Here is a 22,248-nt window from a genome sequence, read left to right on the forward strand (position 1 = left end):
CCAACAAGACTCCGAGGAATTCGATTTAAAAAAAAACTTGTTCAAGATAGTTATTGTACAATTGTATTTGCTGTGTTGGCATATTTTTCTTATTTTCAAACACCATATCTTTAGTTGTATCCCTATACATGTTATTAATATTGGCCCACTCAGTCACTTTCTCCAAAGCACCTTGAATTTGATTAAAAACTTGTAGTCGCCACAAAGTAAGCTAATATGAATAACTTTTTTACTGCCTTTATTTTTAACGGCTGAGGTTGATTATTGTGGATTGGTTGTGAGTTAAGGCGGCCATTTATCGCATTTTAGCAACAATTATAACCTGCATAAAGAAAAGGAAGTGTTATGTTTTTGTAGTCAAATAAAAGTAGCTTCGGACACTGACAAGCTGGGTAAAAAAATACTTTTCAGTTTTCAATCTTGTAGGGTTAACTATAGCGTTAGGAAAGAATAGCCAAATGTTAAACGTTTAATCGCGACACAGTGTTTCGGGAATGAAGCCACTTAGGGGCACTTTACACGACAACAGGAAACGGTGCAAACGCGGAAATATTCCCACGTTTAGTATTCACCACAAGATAGCGCCAAACACATGTATCATTATGCTATGTATGTCTGTATACAACCATGGACCGATTATAAGAGTCTACAACAGTAAGCAATATCAGGGACTGTTTTTGTTGCTGTATCGTAGGCCTTGACACTAGTGAGGCATCTCACTCACACACACACACACACACGTATGTTACCATTTCACTTTTGCACTGATATAAACAACCAAAACAGAAAACTCAATAGTTGAACAAATGCATATGTAAAGCAATAAATATCACTGTTTAAATTGTTTTAAACACTTGGGCTGCACTGACACTCGGTATGTCAGGGAAGACAGTTCCGAGAAAGAGAAACCCCTTGCTCCCTCAGCTTTACCTCACTCTTTGCATCACGTGGTGGTGCGCCTCTGACTGGGTGATGGGCGTGTCTTAAACAATGGGGTTTCATTCATAAATACTTCTAGCTTTAAAATCCACATTAAGGTGTTCAAAGACGTGTTGCGTGGTATTGCCGCTGCCCATCCATCCGCCCTGTGCATGGACCCGGCTCTCGTTGAGTAGGTGAGTGCTCCCTTTGCCGCGTGCATTCTACTCGGCTCGTGCAGCCAATTCAAAAAATCGCAAGCTGCCTTCTCCGTCAGTGTCACAGGACTCAATGAAAATCAGATGCGCGTGCGAAATATCAAGATGGCTTATTTATTTACCTAGCGGTGCTGGTCGTAGTGTAAGGGGTTTTCATCCTGTTTTTAAGTTTACAATTGACCTCATCACGTAGTGTGGAGTGATTTTGCTTTTCTTGCAAAAAGACTCACAGAATCAGCCAAACCTCCATAAGGAAACAGCTGCCAGTGTGCCAGAGACGAAAATCATTATTTTGTTCCGGGGGGGAACGCACCCTAGCAATAAGAAACAAGATGCTTTGGTTTGTGCATGTATTTCTAATTTTAAAATGGTTATTACAGCGTCAGAAATTAACCATAGCAACATACTTAGTTCTGGGGATTCACTGTGGCAATTATGGGACGAAACATAAAAGGCTGCTCGGAGCGAAAACAGCAGCCACGCGCGTAGCGGGAATATACCGAAATTGTGTTGGGTATGACGGGATTTGCCATTTCTGGGACACCCGTGTCTTACCATCTGCTCAGTAAACCAATCAATACAGCCTTCTTCAGGGTTTGCAACACCGCAGATGTAAGCAATTATCAATTAAGTACCAAGCTGTAGGCTATTGATTTTCATAGCTGACTTTCCTTTATAGCCTGTTGTTATTTCGTTATTACATTCGTTCTTACATTTGTTAAAGCCTTACAGCAAAGGAACAGCCGCCAAGTGTAAAGACTTCCTGTCATCTCTATCTAGTTATCATAGAATACATTATTGTATTTCATGAAAAGGCTACACACTGACGGAGCAGTTTTAGCTTATCTTAATGTTTTAAGAATTCTTCAGATAACAGGCTCTGATGTTTGCTGGCATCCCTTTGCCAAAACAATGCCAAGAACAATGTTTTATATGATCATCACTTCTGAGGTCTGATGCTGCTTTTGTTGGACACACGCAGGCACTTGTGTATCACACAGAAACTCGTCTCCACAAAATAAACCAATGGTTCTGCTAGATGTGTGCCATCAGCTGTGAAGCACTGTGGTCCTGTTGCTCAGAGGCCAGTGGGCCAGCCCTGAAGGAAGGGACACACACATAGACACACACACACACACACACACACTGCACCTCAGGCTAAATCGTCTGGGTGGGCTTAGGATGCAGCAAGGGAACCAAGGATGAGACTCCTGAGCCATAGCCTGACACACACACACACACACACACACACACACACACACACACACACACACACACACACACACACACACACACACACACACACACACACACAGAGCTGATGCTGTTGCTGCTGCTGCGCACTGCTCTCCATCAGGGTAAGACACTTGGCTGGTAGAAAGCAGGATGTGGTACAGTACTGCAAAGGGAAGCATTCTGGTCACGGCCTGATGTGTTTTACCATAACAGTTTTTTCGTGCTCTGATGGTAGATGCGGGGAGTTAGACAGGCTGGCGGTAAAGAGCTGGCCAGTAGCTCACAGGTTGTGGTGCTGAAGTTGAGTGCTGCAGTGACTTGCAGGCAAGCAAGGATTGCTGACTGGTGCTGGCATGTTGCTTCTACCCTACTGGGTGAGTAGATCCATCTAGGGTGTGTGTGTGCATGTGTGTGTGTGTGTGTGTGTGTGTGTGTGTGTGTGTGTGTAAGGGTGGGTGTTGGTGTTTGGTGCAGCAACAGCAGTAGCAGTATTAATGGCTTCGATATTTAAAAGGAAAAGCTGCACTAGTGGAACAAATTCAGCTGCTGGAGCCAGTGTGTAGAGAGAGCTGGTGTTTCTCCCTATTCTGATGTGTGTGTGTGTGTGTGTGTGTGTGTGTGTGTGTGTGTGTGTGTGTGTGTGTGTGTGTGTGTGCGTGCGTGCGTGCGTGCATGCGTGGGAGGTAGATAGAGTCTTTAGGCTGATATGGAATTATTTGTGATGATTTACAGCTCAAGATGCTCGCATTTGCATCTTCGGTGGGATTGGACGCATGCAATCACACGGCGTACACACAAACACACACACACATGCGCACACAGTTTCTACTTTGTCTTGCAGCCTTTCATGGCTGTTAAGAGATGTAAGTCGAGTGTTCTGCTGCAATGGCCATCTACAGTGCAATGCTAAAACGTTTTTCTGCAGTGTAAATTAGACAGCAATAATGGACTGCATTCTTTTGGTCTATGCATTTGGAGAAGTTTGGTCCTATGTTCACATGTGAATTTTGTCTGTGTATATTAACACAGATAAGCAGCAGTATTATCGGTGGTGGACTTTGTGTTTTGATGAACAGCTCCAGTAACAGTCATTTCCTCTGTGTGCATGTGCTATCTCTCAGGGGGACTCTGTAGTTGGCCTGGACCATGAGCAATGAGTCTAGCGTCTGGAACATCCTACCAGAAAACTCCACAGTAAGTCTGCCTAATTCTCAAAACTTCCGGTGTGTGTGTGTGTGTGTGTGTGTGTGTGTGTGTGTGTGTGTGTGTGTGTGTGTGTGTGTGTGCGTGCGTGCGCGTGTTTGTGTATGTGTGTGTGTGTGTGTGTGTGTGTGTGTGTGTGTGTGTGTGTGTGTGTGTGTTTGTTTGTCCAGTTCACCACCAGAACCATAGTCTTCCTCATATTCGTTTCTGGCCGATGGACTTGCTAATAGAAAACATCCTGACCTGGACCTGAAATAATTAAATCTCTGATCTAATCTCAGCTTTAATTTCCCCTCATAAAGAAATTACAATGTGACGTCAGAGTGTATAGCGCTCATTCACATTTGCTGCGCGTTCTCCCTCATAGAGTTCAACATAACACCGTGCTGTAAGATCACCATTGTTATGCTTTGAAAAGGCTGTTACCCTTTACCTAACCTTGGTTGTCACGTCACTCTGATACTCCCTCAATAAGAACAATGCTGCTGCTGTTGTTCTCTACCCTTCCAGTCATCTTGCCATCTATTATTGTATTTAAACCATTTCAGTCCCTGTTCTGTAGAGGACATACACACCAAAACACATACTGTGGAAAGACTTTTTTATATTCAAATTGGACAAGCAAGCAGAATTCAACCTAATTTTGACGGCAAAAAAATAAGAACTTAAGTTATTCCAAAATCAAACTGATATATCTGGAGTATACATGTTGAAATGTTAATAGGATTGATTAATTTCATATTTATTCATGTGTTAATACTTACGTTAATACTGTTTTGAGGTGATTAGACCGTTTTAATACTTTATTAATTCACAGATGTAATTCCAAAGTTTCCGATATCTGAGTTTTCGGTACTGTCCGGTATCATAATTATTATAATTTTTTTTGTTTGGTGGTGGTGTTATGTTTAAGGTTAGGAAGGCTTAAGCAACACAGCTATTCTAATTTGAAAGAGCAACAAATATACACAAATGCATATAGGTTTATTTTAGCAGCTTTGAACTGTTTGAATGCAGAACATCACAGAGCTCAACTTTTGAATGAATACATTCTAATATTAATGTGTGCTATATCACATAGCTATGGCCTTAACATTTTAATTTCTTTCATAATTAAAATAATTTAGATACATTTTTTTAAATAGGGGAGAGTGGCCTAAGTTGTGCATTTTGGAAGTTGTGCCACCCCTTGTTTCTAGAAAACCGTGGAAGAAATTGGAAATGTGACCACATATTTAAGAAGAGCCATCCATTTGACTCATCCTGTAAAGAAGGGAGACACAAGGAATAAGATATAAGCACATTTAAGCTCAAAAAACTCTGTTTTGCCTTTCAAAGTAAAATTTCCATGATCAAGGTTTTTTGATTATTGTGTCTGAACAATTATAGACAAGTTTGAAAACATTTGACACATGTTTTAGTGCTTTGGTATGCTACATTTTGAGTCTATACAGTTAGCACGATGTCAGCCCTAAATTGCTGCATCATGCTTATTATCCACATTTCTGGGATTGGGGTGATTTGTGCCAAAGGGCCTGGGTGAGTTATAAGTAAGTAAGTAAGTAAAATGTATTTATAAAAGCAAATTTATGACAGTTTGCACTGTCCAAAGTGCTGTACATAGTGCATTCAGTAGGTAAACAATGAAGGTAAAATAACAATAACCAAAATAAAAGACGTAAAGCCCATACATCCACATAAACACAGATAGTAGTGCAGAGGTAAGATAGTTAATGGGGAGGAAACACCAGGGTGTACATATGGGTTTTGAGCCCTGATTTAAAGGCAGAAATGTAGGGGAATCACATTTGTCAGGTGGCAGTTGGTTCCACAAGCACGGAGCAACTAGTGCAAAGTACATTTCTGAGAGTTGTGCCAGTGGCATGGCTGTATACGCTGGTCACCAAAAGAAAGTGATTGTCTACAGTAGCTCAGAAAAGAGTGACATCTCAATTCCACTTAACGGCACCACTGATGAGAGTTCAGATGGCCAGAAAGATGATGATGGTGATGATGCTAGGCCTTGTTTGAGAAAATTGTCCTTCAATCTTTGTCAACTATTTACTTTAAATACACCTTAAATAAGTGATTGTCTAATGGATTTGTCTTGCATTACAGTTTATGAGATATATATCAATGGCACAATTCACCCCATGGTATTCTCTCCAACCGCACAACTTACACCACACCGGGGGCAAGTTGTGCATCAAGACAACTTTTATTCCGAAAGCTATATTTCTTCAACAGTTTATTCCAGATCCAAAGTTTTTATTGCCAGGGATGCACAACACCCTGAAATATATGTACATATTTGAGTTGGAGACTTTACTGTCAAGGCCTTACTTTAAGGCCTTACTTTAAAGTCACTTTGAGTGAAAAGTTGCACAACTTAGGCCACTCTCCCCTATGTTTTATTTATATTTTTTTTCAAAAACGGACTTGTCCGTACGATACCCAATACGTAGATTGCGGTCATATCGGACCCAATACCAATATTGTATCGAATCGGCTCCATCCTTACTTATGCAGCGAAAAAAGACACAGGTTCATCATCGATAATAGATTTGCATCTGCTTTCAAGCAAGCTTATGTGGTGGATTGAATAAAGTTTTTCCATCAATGAAGACAACTGCTTCTTGTGAGGGTCTTTACTTCTACTTCTTGTGAGGGATAGTATTATACTATCTATGGTCAGGACGGCATTTCTCTGCTTGCACAAATACTGATGATATATTACAAAAATGTGACTTCTGGATGTGAACTGAAACAATTCTAATTTCATAATTAAGCAAAGTACTAGCATCAATATTTAAGCACTGTGTCAGAATGCAAATTTGAGTTGGGAGAAGAGAAGCCTCTACCTCTATCCCTCAGCTCAGAGAAGCGCAGCATTAACCATCAGTGAATAGATCCTATGCATTACATGGGAAGCATTTTGCTTAACTTGTGCTTTTTCTTTTGAAACTAGCGCACGCTTAATGTCCAAATTCAGCACAGCTTCCTGTTGAAGGCCTACTCATGAATCTGAGAATACAGATCTGTCTGACAAGCACATCCATCTATCCATGGACTTCATTTATTTTGGTCCCTCCTCTGTGTGTGTCAGGAGATCCCATTGGAGGCTGAGGAGCAGCAACATGGCTATGTGCTCCCCCTGGTGATCCTCTCCACCTTCCTGGTAGGAACGTTGGTCTCCATCACCGTCCTCCTCATCGCCTGCCGCCGCTGCTGTCGGGGAGGTCCATGCTGTGCCAGGTACCGCGTAAAAATGACATGTTACGTTTAAAGTTTAGTGCACTTCACGTGTGTTACCCTCGTACAGAGCGACTGATTTTGGCAGTATATGCTCAAATCTCAGAGCAGTGTGCAGCACCAACCAACAGTGAGGACTAACATAAGGTCTGGTCCTTCTAAAAGAAGCTGCTGCATCAATTTAATAACAAGAGCACTATTTGGAGCCTGAGATGGGCAGTTTTCGTTGAAACTTTCCCACAAAGGGGTTAGTTTAAATGTATGATTTTGAGGCCATACAATGTGCCATTTTTGCATCGGTTTTGATTATATACATTTGTTTCCCTGTTGCCCTTGTTATTTAGTCCCTCAAAACCTCCAATGATGCAGTCCAACACAACAGCACCAAATTTAAAATGACCTCAAACCTAGATTAACACCACTCCTAGACATGGGTTAGGGTAAGGGTTCAACAAAAATGGAGAAAACTTTGCTTCGCAATGGTGGTTAAGGGGCACTTTACACAACAACACGAAACGGTGCAAACGCGAAAAAATTCCCGCGGTTGCACTATATAATTTACAGGAAAACAGCAAACGCAGGCATGAAACCGCAGGTTTTTGAGATCACCTCCCAGGGAGGATTTTTTGGAAAACACAACGGTTTTGGTTTCTTGTAAACACCGAAACCATTTCCCCTGGTAACGCTGACGCCACTGCTCCGCCCTCACACATGCACATTGCGTTTGGAGATAAATGGGCATGCGCCGTCTTTGTAGGTCCATGTGCGCCAGTTGGAAAACAACAACAACAATGGCGGATCACCGAGCTGTATTCGCTGTGCTGTTGCTGATGAGTTTGTTATCGTGCCGACAATCGCTCTTACAACAAAATATGGAATTGCTGCACCAATGCTGTGTTTGTTGTTGTTTTTCACAGAGCTGAGAAAAAGAATGGTTCTTGCGCAGGCGCGCCTTTTTATTCAATTCTTACAGCCGACACCGGATGCACCGGAAATGCTATTTACTACTACCTTGTACCGCCAACTGCTGGCCTGGCATGCTTACTACATTGATTTCGTCCCGTTTCCTCTGAAAACATGTGTAGGGGTGAAGATGTCAGATAAATTGGGTCTGAACGGGGTTTAAAAAAAATAAAAAAACGGGAAAACTGTCACGTTTTCACTGTGAGAACAGGGCCTAAGTCTGCAAAACTAGTTGCGCAGGTGGTGCTCTTACTGTGTTACAAAAAGAGCACCTGTACGGACACACACACGCACACACACACACGCACACACACACACAATTTGTTGACAATCATTGATAACTCTTCCTGAGTTTACATGCAAATACTATTTAAAGGCCGGTATTTGTGTTGAATATCTACACTCACACCATAGATGAAGCTCACTGCAATTGCAAATGAATTAAGTACTTCCTGTCGATATGTCCAGTTGCTCCGCCTAATTGATTCTATTAACAGACTCGTGATGAGACGTGATTCATCTGTGTTTATTCTCTACGGCAACACGCATCATCAAGAAAGAGCACTTGAATACATGAGAGTGCACCAGCTAGATCCAGATAAACAGAGAGCACAGAGGCCGAAGCAGTGGAAAGGAGGAGGCTTGGGGGAGACAGAGCAGAGGAGAACCGGGCAGACTGGTACAAATGATGAGTGTAATGAGATTTCATAGCAGCGATCGGCTGTGATTAATCTTGCGTCTCAGCCCAGCCCTGCAAGCCAGCACGCACACACACACACAAACACACACGTATGGGAAAGAGGGAGCTACAGAGGAAATGAAAGACAAGACGAAGCACAGATCTGGGTGGACGGAGAAATCCCCCAGGTCACATCGCAACACACACACGGATGCCCGCCCGCCCACACAACACACACAACCAAATCGGATGGAGAGAAATGACTGGGAATAGTTCTTTCACTTTCTCTTTTCTGCCTCATGAGGTAAAGGTGGGATTAGAGAAGGTTGTATATAGAAGACCAGCTGTAATTAACCACATTGAATTGGGAAAATATAAACTCCGTCCACTAAACAATATGACCTTTATTGTGTATTGTCTCAGTATGTGCCCTTAAAGATGAGTGGAAACGAGCAATCCAATAAGGCATCATGCTTTCTCAGTTCAAGAGGTCCCCCGGCCCTGAAGGTTATCAAGTTACTGGCAATGATTTAGGCCCTCATTGATTATACAGCCAGGCAGGCAGGAGGCCATTAGACAAACATCGTAGTGAACATTCAGTGTCGTGGCCTGGTCGTTACAGGTTTGGAATTTTTGTAACTGTTGACCTATGTCTGTATTTAAACTGGCATTATACAGAAAGGTCAAATTGTAACGCAGCATCATAAAGAATCACAGTGTGGTCTGGTCACCCGCAAGGCTGCCCGCATCAGTAGGCTTTGACAGCCGAAACACGGACTTCAGGTGTAATCATGTCACAGCATTGATCTGAATGTATCTGTGCCCCAGGGCCAGCGATGACCCCGAGAAAACCAACACCACCTACATGGAGGAGTCTCAGCCCACCCATGGTAAGAGAAACAAGTAACTGAGAGAGTAAGGAGTATATAGAGTTGGGCAGGCTGCAAGATGTTTGTATCAAGTCAGCACAAATGTGTAAATGTCTATTCCATTAAAATACTGTGATCTAAACCCAATCAGTTTAAGTAGCCACCGGGCACGTTTTGGAACCAGTGAGGGCCTCCAGTCTGTCTCCAGTGAAAATGATTTATTAAAAAGGCAGCAACAGTTTGGCATCAAACTGCATTTGTAAGACTTTCTGTGTAGTCATTCAGTCAGCAGTTTGCCATATGAGCTTACTCCTCTTGCAGAAAGGTGTCTGAACATGTTTAGGTGTAATGCTTGCCTTCATTATATAGATGACAGTCAAAAGATAACAGGAGATGAGTAGAAAGAGATGGGTAACGACTTGCAACAAAGGCCCCCAGCTAGACTTGAACTAGGGATGTTCGTGGTTCATGGTTGGTGCCCTAATCCCTAGCCCTTAAGGAAAAACCCTAGCCTTTTGCTTTAGCTACAGTAAACATTTACCATATTGGATGAAACAAAACGTGCTACAAGGAACTGTTTAGTAGGTTTTGGTCAAATTAACGTTTTGACAAATCGCTGTGGACTGAAATATGTCGACAACAGTCCGGCCCACAGCGGTGGACCAATAGACCAATGAACCAATATGTTCCTATCATGGCTAAACATTCTGATCACATTTACTTCACCAAACACAACCCCCGAAAGTAACTGTTCTTCTATCTTTCTTTGCAATCACCTCTGGCTCCTCTCTCAACCATGTATCTCACTATATCTCGTCTGCCTCCCCCTTCTCTTTCCCTCTTGTATCTCTGGTAGAAATTACAATCAGGGTGGATGAGTCAGAGTGCCTGTCAATGGCCAGCTCTCACGACCAAGAGACTGAGCGCTTCCTCTCCACCGGCACCCAGGGCCGTCGTGTCTCCTTCAATGAGGCCGCACTCTTCGATCATGGCAAGAAGGCCCCGGAGAAGGGCCGCAGGTCAGAAAGACACTATGGACACACATTTGCACACACACACAGACACACACACACACACTCATTTGCAAATGTGTTCAACTTGAATTAATGTCCATCTTAACTGCTTTCTGCGATCCAAGAACGTACACGTTTCACTGTGTCAATCTCACTTCTGTGTTAGTTTAGAGTTAAGAATGAATTCAGAATGCATTATGTATGCTCTGCTCTTGTCTTCCCCTCCCCTCATTATTTCCCTGCCCTACTTTTCTCTTAAAGCCCTAAGCCTCATATGCAAAATACAAAATCCAGGGTAGCACTAATGGATTTGAAATCAGATATTTCTCCTTGGCAGTTTGTCGTTTGACCAAGGATGAGCCTCATGATTTAAAACTTAAGATTTTTCTAGATTTACATCTTTTTTAAATTCTATGTTGTTCACCCCAGGTACACTCTGACAGAGGGCGACTTTCACCACCTGAAGAATGCCCGGCTCACGCACCTGCACATCCCTCCCCCGGCTCTTAAGATAGTCACTATCCACGAGTGTGAATCAGCAGAGAACAGCATTACCATGACAACGCGCCCTGTCGCTAAGTCAGCACTTTCCATCTTCCAGGTGACAGCCTTTAACCTGCTATTAGTCCCAATGTATCATTAGTCTTGACCCGGGGCAAATTGCAACATCAATCACTGGGGTCCAGGGGCAGGAAAATGTATCAAACTAATGTATCCAAACCCCAGTGATTGGCAAGGTCTCTGCACACTCCTATCAACAGGCTGTGCACATTGATTTCCTTTGAGGGGTGGCTGTTCAGTCTTTTTATACATAGATGCAAACCTAAACATGATAACGAACGTTGGAAGTGGAGCACAAGTGAAGAGAAAAACATGTACAGGTGCATCTCATATTATAAGAATATCATGGAAAAGCTTTTTTTTTGTAATTTAATTCAATAAGTAAAAATTCCATATATTCTAGATTCATTTGACAGAAAGTAAAATATCTCAGGCCCTTTTTCGTTTAATGTTGTAGATTATGGCTTACAGCTAGGAAATTGAAATCTAGAATCCGGCAACTCAAAATATTAGAATATTCCATATCGCCAATAGAAAAAAAGAATGCATAATACAGAAATGTCGAACTTCTGAAAAGTACGTTCAATCATCAACTCAATACTTGGTCGGGGATTCGTTTGCATGAATTATTGCATTAATGTGGCATGGTATGGAGACGATCAGCCTGTGGCACTACTGAGGTGTTATACAGATGACATGATACCCCAAATTATCACTGATCCAAATTAAATTTTGCATTTCATTTGGAAATCAAGGTCCCAGAGTATTTTCAAGCGAAAGATGAGACACACCAGACCCTACAAAACAGAAGAGCTGAAGGCTGCTTGCAAAGTAACCTGGGCTTCCATAGGACCTGAGCAGTGCCACAGACTGATCACCTCCATGCCGTGCTGCACTAATGCAATACTACATACAAAATAAGATCCCAGACCAAGTATTGAGTGGATGAATGAATATTGTTATTCTTTTTAAAAGATCGACAATTCTGTATTATATATAATTTTTTTGATTGGCCTTATGGAATATCCTTATATTTTCATATGCTGGATTTCTGGATGTTCATGAGCTGTAAACCGTAATCCACAAAATCAAACAAAAAAATTATCTAGAATATATGGAACTTTAACTTTTTGAATTAAATTACAGAAAGAAAATTAGGTTTTCCATGATATTCCTAAAATATGAGATGCACCTGTATGTTTAGCAATTGATTCAAAAGGGATAAATGTGTAATCCTTTGTGTGTGCTTATACTTTCAGCCAATGCTATGCCCCTTACCGCAAACAGCACTGACTAGCCTGAGCGTCAATCCAAGCTGTGCCCTACCTGGAGATGCTCTCAACTCTGTGGTGGACACCAGCTTTAGGGAAAAAGCAACTGCTCTCAGCACTAAAGAACCATGCTCTGTAAGTTACCTCCATCAACTGTAACATATATCTATATATAGATATTTATTGTCATAATTATGATTAGACATTCCTACGTTTGGCATGTCACACAGTGTTTTTCTTGCTGAAAAACAAACAAAAAAACAATAAAAACACGAGAGCAAATACCGTATGTCACAAGTAGGGGAGAACGGGGTAATTTGTCACATGGGTAGGTTGTCACAATCGTTATATCTCGGAACCAGAAGGCGCAGTCTGTTAAATTTTGGTATGTAAATATCCACAACTGGGATCAGAGGTCACCTACATAGTCTTCCTTGGAGTTAGACTGCTGCATTTGAGGTGAGAGGACTGTTAGTGTTTTTCATGTCAAATTGAAAATATTTAGCTCCTCAGTATTTTTCTTCTAGGCTTTTACACAATGGGTTTATAACAAAACACTTGTTACCCTAAAAAAGTGTGAAGGTTAAGCTATAGTTTAGATTGTTTTTAGCAAGGTAATTAGTTGTCAGATGGTTGTTGGCCTTGATGCTAGCAAAAAATTCCAGTTGGGGTTGGTCGTCACATTTTTTGGGGGGTTGGTTGTCACATGTTATCCAAAGGGTGCAGCCAGGAAAGGAACCCAATAACAAAATAAATTGTCAAGCTGTATCCTCACTGACACCCCAGAGAAGGAGAGAATTGAGCAGGAAAGGCAGCTAGCTATGGGCAGAGATTTGTGTCAGTAGAACTTGAATTTGAATTGATCGACTTGAATATGAATTGATCAACCTGCATTTGAATTATTGATACTTGAATTCGAATTTATACACTTGAATATGAATTATCCATTTGAATTTGAATTAATTGTACTTGAATCTGAATTTTATTTACTTGAATCTGAATCAGTTAATATGCCAAATGACTTTCAAATAAAAATTCAAAATTCAAGTTTTCAAATTCAAGTAGAAAAAATTCAAATTCAAGTAGAAAAAATTCAAATTCAAGTAGAAAAAATTCAGATTCGAGTAGAGATGTGCACATCCGGGTTCTTTGAGGAAGAGCAATCGAGTGCAGATCTCTGATCCTAGGCTACAGCGTCCGGCGGGTGTTATTATAGGCTAATATCGCCAGGCTATAGGCTATCAATGAAAACAGACGGTCAAACAGCGTCCAAATGAGCTAACATCCTAAATAGCCTACAATAAACAGTAACATGGCAAACTTATTTTTAGGCAAGCTCTAATTCATTATTTATTCATTTTTTCACACGTTTACATGTTTAGAGGCGGAGGATTCCTCCGGCGCTCTCTGTCCGGCTTATCAGACAGCACTCAGCTGTCTGTCAGTTGAGCTGGACAAGCAAACGTAAAATCATCAGGAAATGATAAAAACATCCCGATGGAGATTTCTATGCAGTGATTTTGCTTTAACTGTCCTACAGGGTCACGTTTGTGCCCCGCTTTCCCATGCACACTTCGGTAGACTCAGAGTGCTGGGGCGCGCACTAATGCATTAGGTTATCATTAAAAATCCAGGTTAATGGCACAAAGCAGTAGATAACTTCAACATAGTCACTATAGCCTACGTTCCCTCCGTCTGCTAAGAGCCCTACCACAGGGGGGAGAGAGAGAGAGAGAGAGAGAGAGAGAGAGAGAGAGAGAGAGAGAGAGAGAGAGAGAGACGCGCTGACAGGATGCAATGTTCACCTGCGCACCTGCTCCTCCAAGGTGTGTGCCGGTATCGTGCCAAGTTACCGCTGATAAGAATTGTGTCCCCGCCGGCCGGTGAGCGCGCATGCATCAAGTAGGCTAAAGGCGAACATAGCCTATTAACACTTCGGTCGTAAAGTCGGGTCGTCTTATATTCGGGGTCTAGTATTAGGCGTCCAGTAATGGACTGCCCGTTACTAGAGCGGTCATTCAGCTTCAGGGCCTATGTCCAAGTTGTATTTATTTTATTTTTTCGGGTGGAACCAACACTGGCTGTGCTCTCAGAAGAGGCCGGGGCATGCGTGTGTGCAATGGGAGAGATAACGCTTTGTGTGGAGAGAAAATAGAGGCAATGTAATGTCTTCATTTTATAGCATCATTATGTTGCGAGTCAACGTGTCAGAGGCAGGAATCGGCTGTGCGATCGACTTTTACTGTGGCTTTTTAGCTGCGGTAGTGTGCTGAGGAGAGATTGCCAACTGCGCTGTCCTTTTACGCACCACTAGGGCCGCCGTAATGTTTAGATTTCATCATTTGCATCAACGCCCTTATGATAATAAGAATGAGAGGCTTCATTAAAACGCTGTCCATGCGCTGTCTATGCGGTCGTTGTGATTGTAACTTTGTCGGCTGTAAACTGAAACTAACGGAGATCGCGGAAGCCTTCCCCTCGACAACGTTAAGGTGCACTGCCCCGGTTATAATTTCAGCCTTAAACCACGGCCTTGATAGTTTTCGTTTCAGCACTAGGCTATGTGATTAAATATGAGCATTAAATAAATGCTGCGTCTCAAATGCCGAGGACAGCAGCGAGGATGCCACGACCAAACCAGAGTAGGCTATAGAGATGACAGCGAGAGCGATCACAGCGGGGCACAAGAATAAATAGTCACACATCAGAGTTCGGTCTATTTGCACTACTGTTCATTTGCACTGAAGAAAGGTGTTTGGTGAATACAAATTCACCAGAATGCAGGAAATTAAGCATTTAATGCTCCAAAAAACAGCTGAGTGCTGTCTGATAAGCCGGACAGAGAGCGTCGGAGGAATCCTCCGCCTCTAAACATGTAAACGTGTGAAAAAATGAATAAATAATGAATTAGAGCTTGCCTAAAAATAAGTTTGCCATGTTACTGTTTATTGTAGGCTATTTAGGATTTTAGCTCATTTGGACGCTGTTTGACCGTCTGTTTTCATTGATAGCCTATAGCCTGGCGATATTATAACTACTTTCAGTTTCATTACTCAAACGTGATTAGTGTTCTAAAAGATACTTCAATTATAAAACAAGAGGTCAAAAACACAGATGATGATTAAACAAACTAATTTATGACTTTATATTTCCTGAACGTTAAACAACGGTCACCCGCCGGACGCTGTAGCCTAGGATCAGAGATCTGCACTCGATTGCTCTTCCTCAAAGAACCCGGATGTGCACATCTCTACTCGAATCTGAATTTTTTCTACTTGAATTTGAATTTTTTCTACTTGAATTTGAATTTTTTCTACTTGAATTTGAAAACTTGAATTTTGAATTTTTATTTGAAAGTCATTTGGCATATTAACTGATTCAGATTCAAGTAAATAAAATCCAGATTCAAGTACAATTAATTCAAATTCAAATGGATAATTCATATACAAGTGTATAAATTCGAATTCAAGTATCAATAATTCAAATGCAGGTTGATCAATTCATATTCAAGTCGATCAATTCAAATTCAAGTTCTACTGACACAAATCTCTGCCCATAGCTAGCATGCAAAAGAGAAAAAGGACAACAAAATCAAAACAACCCAGTGCATCCCAAACTAGACCAGTTGCCAAGGCTACTGCACCCCAGTGCACTCCACCCCAGCTGGGGAAGAAGAAACAGAAGAGAAAGAGACAGGAGGAGGAATCTTCATCAGATGAAGAGGATAGTTTGTGTTTGGAATGTATGGAAGCGTTCTCCAGCACCCGTAAGGGAGAAGTGTTGTATGTGCAACCAGTGGGCACACAATCTCTGCTTAGTTAGCCATCACTGTAACTCAGACAGTGAATGTGTCTATCCTAGTTGAGTAGGCTATTATTGTTAGACCTATTTGTTTTGTTCTTTATGTTGTTACATACAGTAGGCTGGTCTTAATTTGGATTTCCTTTTTGTTAATTCCTTGCTCATTTTGTGTTAAGATGCATAAAGTTATGCAGGCCTATTTTTCAACTTGACAACGAAATTAAACTTTTAAATGTAGTTCTGCTTTCTTGCCTTCTTTTTAAGATTGTTCCCATAAAGACAACATTGTGACAAACAACCCCATAGTGTGTGACAACCGACCCCTTGATGGGGTTGGTTGTCACAATGTGTTAGAGTGTCTTTGATGGTAAATTTCTTCTTTATTACAATAAGTTAGAAAAAGTGAGGGGTTCACATTTCAAGCCAACACCTTAAGCTTCAATTTAATGTAGGAATGACTATTGAAAGATGTTTAGGTGATGAGCAATTCTCACTAGAGTAAAAAGTGTGCCTACTTACCCCGGTCTCCCCTACCTAGTGTGCTTACTTATCACCACAAGCTCCAGTTTGCACAGTAAATTATTTGAAGACTGATGAATTTTCTTATGATATTCACTCAGTACACCAAACAGCCAACAATTTGCCGGCCAGTCAACCGGTGAGTCCTCTGTAGGGACTTTAGCAGCTTACAAAGCCTGAAGGAAGACCAACAAGATTGATGGTTGATGGGTAAACAAGGAAGCCTGTGTGGAAACACGTCAGACGGGATTACAAGCACACCACTTGTCTCGAGACACAAGTTTATTTTCTGACCATGCTTCTCTCCTTGCTCAGATTGAGATGATGGGTCCTGGGCCCCGGGGCAGAGGCAGCAGTGTCAGCGTTGGAGAAGGGCCGATGTCGGGCAGCGGGGCCTCTCCTGCTGGTGGCGGCGCAGGAAGCCAGGGGCCCGTGCTGCAGTTCTTCACCAAACTGCGGCGCCACGCTAGCCTGGAGGGGGCCAGTCCCTACTTCAAGATCAAGAAATGGAAGCTGGACAGCAGCCAGAGAGCCTCGAGTCTGGACACCAGAGGTAATGGATCCGTGAGGGTGTATATCTATCTCTACTATATTATTTTTTGGAAACAATCTGTGCAATGAAGTGCCACAATTGTCCGTGTTTTTTTTTTTATGTTTTTGGCAATATTCTCTCACAGTGGTTAAGCAGGCAGCTCCAGCAACCAACTGTGAGATGCCTTTTGCCTGCTGCTGTGTTGTATATCCACTAACACACTAACACACACACACATACACACACACACACATACAAGACAGATGGCACTGTGACGTAAAGTTTGGTTGTTCGATTTTGAGCCCCTTAGTAAATCCTTCCTGCCCAAGCCCTTCATTCGCCATACACATTCGTGTCCCTGCACTTCCACAGCCTCAGTCCTTCTATTGTACCAAGGGACCAGTAAAATATCACAAAATCCCCTTGAAAACCTCAACAGTTGATAGAAGATTTCTCCTGAATTAAGTGTCCCTTTACTTCCTGCCTGCTGTTACACAACTTGTATAACTCACTCCAACCCCCTCCCCCCCACCCAATCCTTCCCCATGTTTGCTGCTAACCAGGCTCTCCAAAGAGGAGACAGTTCCAGCGCCAGAGAGCCGCCAGCGAGAGCATGGACCAGGATGACAACGATGCGCACCACATAGACCTCATCCAGTACATAGCCCGCACCCATGACGTCACCTACCGACCCAGTCAGCCCACCACGCGCCTCCTGTCAGCTCACTCCACGCCACCCCCCTCACTCGGCAGGTATCTTTAATTCCCTTGCCATTCATCCCGTCCACTGCTTTGCTGCCTTGCACTCATTTCTCTACCGCAGCTAGAACATTTATTGAAATGATGATTTACAGTAGGACAAAGCTCTAAGTCCCTATTCTTCACCACTTTGCCTTAACTTAAAAGTGTGCTTAAAAGTATAAAATGTGTGAAAAGACCGGTTCAGCTAACATGGTCAATAAACAGGGATACATGACAGTCAAATGGTTGATAAAAGATATCTAGAAAATTATATTTGAAAACATTCCATCTCGTCTTTTTTAGACTAATTGGTTTGCAATGCTTTTAATTAGATTATAAAACATTTTGCTGCACAACTGTTTATACTGTATGCCCACATTTGATTTGTATGTAATGGGATCCCTGTTAACAAGAGTTCTTTCAAAACCAATTTAATGATTTAAGGTCAGATGTAGGGGGTTTCCCAAAGTTCCGTTATTTTCCCTTCTTTTTTCGGAAGAGTGGATTGGACAATTGGGACGCAGGGTTTATATCTATCATAGGAAACCATTCCATCGCTGACATGGTCTGATTATATCATGATGTCCACTAAAGTGCAAAGGTCACTGCGATTTAGTTATTTTAAGTTTCCAACTATAGCGGACTATAACTACTATGGACATTTTGCCCAATATTGGTTATGCAACAAAAATAACTGATCTCCCAAAGGATTATCCTCTATTACCATATGTTTTCCTTAATTGAATATTAGATTAAACTAAATCAGTATTTCCTGTGTATGTTTGAAGATGTTTGTTTTTGAAAATATATCAATTTCCTGGAAGAAGCCGCGGGCAAAGAAATGTGATGATCCTCTAGCTTATCTAAAGTTTATTTATCCTGTTAAGTTATATGTTATACAGTATGGATTCTTTAACTAGGCTGCCCCAATATGAAAGCAGGGTATTTCTAGGACAGTTCCAGTACCATGGCATCAGTATTGAGCTAAGTGCAGTTTACAGTCATTGCAAGTCATGAAAATCATTTTGTGCACTGTGAACACAGCCATGTCTCAGATGAATGTGTTTTTTAGGTGAATGCTCTGACAATGAAACGTGTTGCTGTACAATTTTAGGTGTTTCTCCCCTTCATTCTCAACTTATGTCTTTCATTGTATCTCGTCTCTTCACATCGTTGTGCAAACTACAGGGTAGAGGTAGAGGTGATGGTCGAGGCCTGCTGCTGCCATGAAGGACCAGGGGTGATCGGCCTTACCCCTGAACCCCAAGACGAAGAACTGTCCCTGGCTAGAAGAGAAGGTGCAGACCATTTGGAACCCCTAGATACCCAGGAGCCCCAGTCACTTTACAAAGACATCTGGTCCCTACGTGCAACACTCGAAGAGTACGCCACCTCTGACCCAAGCAGCAACAATGACAGGCACTCCGTTTGCAGTGACGCAGAAAGTGTGTGTTCGCTGGGCGGACGCACAGAGATGGAAAAAGGAGGGCTCCCCAGCTACCCGTCCCAGGATTTAGGAGATGAGGCAGAGGGTGGAGAGGATGTCAAGGACATATCGATGGAGGAGAAGTTGGGAGTGAAGGAGGGAAGGAAGAGGAAACAGGAAAGCACAGAATCAGAGCGAGGGGGAAGCGATGGAGAAACGGGGACTCGTAAATTGCTGCAGATGGACAGCGGCTACGCATCCATAGAGGCTCCATCCCGCGGTCCAGAAGAGCTGCGTCTGTTTGGGAGCATCAGCGGCAGTCCTAATGACAGAACTGCCCACGAGAAAAGGCACCACTTTACCAACGCAGGGCGATCTGGCACCATCGGTGAGAGCTTTGAGTCTCATCTCTTTGAGGAGGAGCCGGAAGACGAGTCGTTGTTGGGTGCCAGCGGAGGGGTTTCCATAGAAACAGCTGCCTGTTCCCTGAGTTGGTTCCCACGTGGTCAAATGCTCACACCCCGAGAGGCTGTACAGTCTTCACCCCAAGCGCCAATGCTGCACCGGCGAGACTACAGCATAGACGAGAAGACGGACGCCCTCTTCCATGAGTTCCTGCGCCACGACCCTCAGTTCGACCAGCAGGAGTCGCCGTCAAGGAAGCACCGATCCCGAATCCACCTCCGCAAGCAGTGGCAGCGCCACAAGCAGTGCAGCGACCCCGGGGTCAGATATTTCCAGTCCTCTTTTGACAGGCATCGAGCGCCACTACGGAGGGGTGAGAGTGTGAACTACCCGCTGGAGACGAGCTACCACAGCACCCTCCCTCGCATCGTCAGTGCTCCAGACGAGGAGGCCAGCGACGGGACCGGCATCACTCCAGTCACTCCAAAGGCAGAGCTTACGACGAGTGAGACTGGGCGCAAGGAAAGGGAAAAGGGTGTCACAGTCAGAGACACTGAGGACCACATCTCATCACCATCAGCTCTTCATCCCTCTGTCTCAGAGAGAGGTGAAGGGCTGGGTGAGCAACCTGAGCCTCAGGAGGACAGCAAACAATCTGGACTAGCTCCCGAGCACCTGGACGAGCGCTCCCCCCCTCAGCTGCCCGACTCCTCAGGCTACGGCCCACAGACCATCACAGCAGAGCTCACAGACAAACTGACTGCTAATCTGGGTGAGAGGCTGTACATGGGACTTCGCAGAACCAAGGACACAGCCACCGATTGTGTGACGGTGACGGCCACACATGCTTCTCCGGACCACAGCCCAGTGTAGCGGGGTTCCAGTCGGCCTCCTCGACCACCACTCTCCCGCTGATACAAACTTTTTCTGTCTGTTTGATTTGCCTTGCCTCAGTTTAAAATGTCTCTCATCATACAATCGTGAATAGTACGACCCAGACCCATAAACACACAGTATAAAGTTTGCTTAAAATCAGTCCATATTTAAACACTTCATCTTAATCTTAATCCATTAGAAATGCAGCCAGCCTCTTTTTGTGCATTTTAACATTACAAAGCTGTTTTATGTTGTCATCTTAATATCCACAAGAAAGATATGATACAAAATATTAGATGAAAAGATAAACATATCAAAAATAATATGGTTTTGGTTGTAATTGTTTCGTCATTAGTTGATTTTGTTGTGTCTGTTTGGTCTGTACTGCTGTCTCTCCTGTCTTTGTGCTTCAGTATGATCAAGGGCTTTGACCCACTGTGAAACCAGGTGCTATTAGACAAGTAACGAGTTAGTGGACGCAGAAGTTAACCTGCTAGTCCCGCAATCATGCATTTGTGGAAAATAAATCGTTTTATGAACTAAAACATTTTTAGGAATGCCATAATTGATCTATTAATGCTATACAAGGACAACCTTTAGATGTTTGCACGGGTTGTTTAGGTCAGTAGTTCCCAACCTACGCGGGTCCCAAGAGAAGTGTGAGATAAATAATGGGGGTGACAAGTAGATTTTCCACAACTTTAAGGGGCCACAAGCTAAAAAGGTTGGGAACGGCCGGTTACCACAGTTAGAAAAGGCCAGAAAAGTTTCTCCCATTAAGTGTTCTTTTAGAAAAGAAGATATCTTTTGATTTTCCTCATTGTGTAACTGACCAGAGTAGCTGTTTGTTGCTTTTGACTGAAAATGCGTGGCAGGCAATTTGATAACCGTGGTGTTCATTATTTTTTTTATCATTTTGTTGTTAAGTATTTTTGTATATCTGCATTGCTGAAATGACAATGAAAAATGACAGTGTGGCCGAATTGAAGATGACAGGTTCTGCGCGAACAGGCAGAACTAGCAAACCAAACAGCCAATAGCAGTCTGTTGTGATGACTCTTACAGATATGACGTGATTAACGACTCTCCTTAATCTATGACTTTAGCGACGCTCTGTGCACCACAGACATGACCTCTGTCCTTACAGGAAAAACAAGCTCAGTCTTACAGCCATTAAGTGGGCTGTTACATTAAAACTACTAGACAAGATAGCTGCCCTCACAGACGTCTGGTGTTTATTGAATTTATAAGAAAGGCATGCTTTCTTGTGCATGGGGTTTACAGAACAGCTTTTACTTGTCCGCATTCCGACATATTACCCCCCCCCCCCCCCTTCTCCTCTTCCTCTTATCCTGAGAAAGTTGACAGGGCAGTAGATTCGTCCCTCGGGATGGGAGGCGGAGGGGGGTTGGGGTTGCGAGCGCTTCACTTCCTGCCAGTTTATAAAACAAAACCGAACAAAGATGTTAAGTCCTATTCAGTTGGCTTTCTCTGTGTGATCTAAAAACCTGCCGGTACTGCCATTCAAATGAAAGCCCATCAGCGGATCATGTCCTGTAGGGGGAAGAATGCAACTAATGGACTAGAATAATGTTGGAAATCCTTGCTCACATATCTCTTTTTTTTTACACATCGAGCAGGAGCAGCAGGTTGACTGTAACACACTTTAGCTCATAAAATGGCACTCTCAAAGGGGCTGTTGGGCTTTACCGCCTCTCCCACGTGCAGCCAGGGGAACCACTGCAGAAGAGGGGGTTGAATATTA

At 42.9% G+C, this 22,248-nt stretch overlaps 1 protein-coding gene across 1 annotated transcript; it reads left to right on the plus strand.

Annotated features, from left to right (window-relative positions):
- Positions 1 to 3,491: 3,491 nt before the first annotated feature.
- Positions 3,492 to 20,480, plus strand: cbarpb (CACN subunit beta associated regulatory protein b; the record flags this gene model as incomplete). Its single annotated transcript, XM_080033339.1, has 9 exons — positions 3,492 to 3,566; positions 6,682 to 6,830; positions 9,298 to 9,359; positions 10,195 to 10,357; positions 10,781 to 10,952; positions 12,172 to 12,318; positions 16,819 to 17,056; positions 17,599 to 17,788; positions 18,965 to 20,480. The coding sequence occupies exons 1-9, from the start codon at positions 3,519 to 3,521 to the stop codon at positions 20,478 to 20,480; spliced, it is 2,685 nt and encodes an 894-aa protein (XP_079889465.1). The 5' UTR covers positions 3,492 to 3,518.
- Between the last annotated feature and the right edge of the window lie 1,768 nt (positions 20,481 to 22,248).

Source organism: Ammodytes marinus (assembly GCF_949987685.1).
Source record: "Ammodytes marinus genome assembly, chromosome: 8".
In the NCBI taxonomy this organism is placed as follows: domain Eukaryota; kingdom Metazoa; phylum Chordata; class Actinopteri; order Uranoscopiformes; family Ammodytidae; genus Ammodytes; species Ammodytes marinus.